This window comes from Trichechus manatus, unplaced genomic scaffold, assembly GCF_000243295.1.
Source record: "Trichechus manatus latirostris isolate Lorelei unplaced genomic scaffold, TriManLat1.0 scaffold00030, whole genome shotgun sequence".
Classification (NCBI taxonomy): domain Eukaryota; kingdom Metazoa; phylum Chordata; class Mammalia; order Sirenia; family Trichechidae; genus Trichechus; species Trichechus manatus.
The window spans coordinates 7,876,389-7,878,965 of record NW_004443966.1 but is presented as its reverse complement, the minus strand read 5'-3'; the positions used below and the strand labels follow the sequence as shown (position 1 = coordinate 7,878,965).

General features: G+C 45.8%; 1 protein-coding gene across 1 annotated transcript in view; it reads right to left on the bottom strand.

Moving 5' to 3' along the window:
• Window positions 1-1,542: 1,542 nt before the first annotated feature.
• The window catches only part of C2CD4A (C2 calcium dependent domain containing 4A), a 6,598-nt gene continuing 5,563 nt past the window's right edge, over window positions 1,543-2,577 (bottom strand). Inside the window, exon 2 of the mRNA XM_004374787.2 lies at window positions 1,543-2,572. Within this exon, the coding sequence (XP_004374844.1) occupies window positions 2,321-2,572 (252 nt within the window). The 3' untranslated portion in view covers window positions 1,543-2,320. The remainder of the gene's footprint in view (window positions 2,573-2,577) is intronic.

Here is a 2,577-nt window from a genome sequence, read left to right as displayed (position 1 = left end):
ACCACTGCTGAATCCAGACTGATAATGTAGTCATATTTAATACCATATCATATATATTTAAGTATTTTCAATGCTTAGTTAAGCCATATTCTCCTCCCATGTGCATAAGAAGAAATATGCCTAGGTGGCAGTGAATGTGAGGGATGAAGGAAAATTATCCTTTAAAACATAGTACATCTATCATTATTATTATTATTGTCGGCCAAAGGTAGGACAACATTGTATGTCTACTCTGGGCTCCCTGCCCTGGCAGATTAGCTTACCTGGTGCTGGTAAGACTGGCACCCCTGTTTCTATGACTGAGTCCAGTTAGCTTCCTCCTCAGGCAGAGTCTTAAACGCACCAGCTCATCTCAATGCCTGAAGTCACTTGCATGATATAATGAATTACTCTTTCAACCAATTTGCTTTTCCCACTAGGGGATGAGGAATGTGAAGAGACAGCAACCTCTGAGTCACCTGTTTCAGACAGAAGTTGAAGTTACAGAGTCTTACAGCGCTAATGAGATGACCGCTTTAGATTGTGGTACTACTTGGGTAGACTGTGAGTAAAACACTAAAGCCTAGGTTTGATACTGACTGTCTTAGTTATCTAAGTGCTGCTATAAGAGAAATACCACAAGTGGATGGCTTTAACAAACAGAAATTTATTCTCTCAGTCTAGGAGGCTAGAAGTCCGAATTCAGGGCGCCAGCTCCCGGGGAAGGCTTTCTCTGTCGGCTCCGGGACAAGGTCCTTGTCATCAATCTTCCCCTGGTCTAGGAGCTTCTCAGCACAGGGACCCCGGGTCCAAAGGATGTGCTCCGCTCCTGGCACTTCTTTCTTGGTGGCATGAGGACCTTCTCCTCTCCGCTTGATTCTCTCTTTTATATCTCAAAAGAGATTGACTCAAATGAAGAAAACCAAAGACACAAGGGAAAGATTAGTCCAAAGGACTAATGTACCACAACTACCACGGCCTCCACCAGACTGAGTCCAGCACAACTAGATGGTGCCCAGCTACCACCACTGACTGCTCTGACAGGGATCACAGTAGAGGGTTCCAGACAGAGCTGGAGAAAAATGTAGAACAAAATTCTAACTCACAAAAAAAGATCACACTTACTGGTCTGACGGAGACTGGAGAAATCCCAGAGTGTGGCCCCTGGACACCCTTTTAATTCAGTACTGAAGTCACCCCTGAGGTTCACCCTTCAGCCAAAGATTGGACAGGCCCATAAAATGAAATGAGACTAAATGGGCACACTAGCCCAGGGGCAAGGACGAGAAGGCAGGAGGGACAGGAATGCTGGTAATGGGGCACCCAAGGTCGAGAAGGGCAGTGTTGACATGTCATGAGGTTGGCAACCAATGTCACAAAACAATATGCATATTAATTGCTCAATAAAAAACTAATTTGCTCTGTGAACTTTCATCTAAAGCACAATAATAAATAAATAAATAAAGAGATTGACTCAAGATACAATCTAATCCTGTAGATTGAGTCCTGCCTCATTAACATAACTGCCTCTAATCCTGCTTCGTCAATATCATAGAGGTTAGGATTTACAACACATAGAATAATCACATCAGATCACAAAATGGTGGACAACCACACAATACTGGGAATCATGGCCTAGCCAAGTTGACACACATTTTTGGGGGACACAATTCAATCCCCAACACTGACTGCCCCTTTTTTGTGCCTCAGTATCCTCATCTGTAAAATGGGGATAGGAGTACCTACTCTTAAGGGTTATTTTATAAATTACATAGGTTAATACTTGTAAAGCTATATAATTATTATTTAAACTTAGAACATTAAAATAGTTCCAATTTCTCCAATGCTTTTTCAGCAAGATGTAGTCAAGAGTATCTGATGGAAGTCTCTACTAACCATTTACTGTTGACCTTGGACAAGCCACGTCACTTCCCTTTCTTGGCCTCACTTTCTTATTCAGGGTCTCAGATAATGCTTCAAAAGGTAGTCTCTAAGAGAGTTTCTAAGAGATGTTGTGGAATGAATAAACTTCAAAATGAGGAGGTTGGAGTAAAATAGATGCCAAGTGGCCCTTCAGTTCTAGCCCTTCATGTAATCATTTCCCGGTAAGGGTGTGTGAAACAAAGCATGTGTGATCGGCTAGAGGCATCTGGGAACACTACCGCTGAACACCATTCCATTTGCGGAGGAAGAATTTAGAGGGTATCTACGCAAAAATTTACATCCTTTACTCTGACAATTAAGCCAGTATCAGCTCTGCCAGTATTGGACTAAAAGAAAAGCTGGGTAGAAAAGAAAAGTCTATTTCGGACAAAGCAGCTGTCGGTGCCCGAGGGTGCCCTCAGAGGAGCAGGAGGGAGCCCAGCAGCAGCTCGCCCTGGCCCAGCAGGCGGCCCCGCTCCAGCCCACGGCCCTTGTTCCCGGCCTTGACGCGCACGGCCAGGCGGCGCACCTCGTCCTCCGTGAGCCCGTCGAAGCAGAAATCCTGGTCGAAGACAGGGTTGCGGCTGCGGCGGACCACGGCGCTGCGCTGCCTGCGCGTCTGGCCCCGCGGCCGCAGCACGAAGCTGACGCGGCAGCCGACGGCGCGGGGCTCGG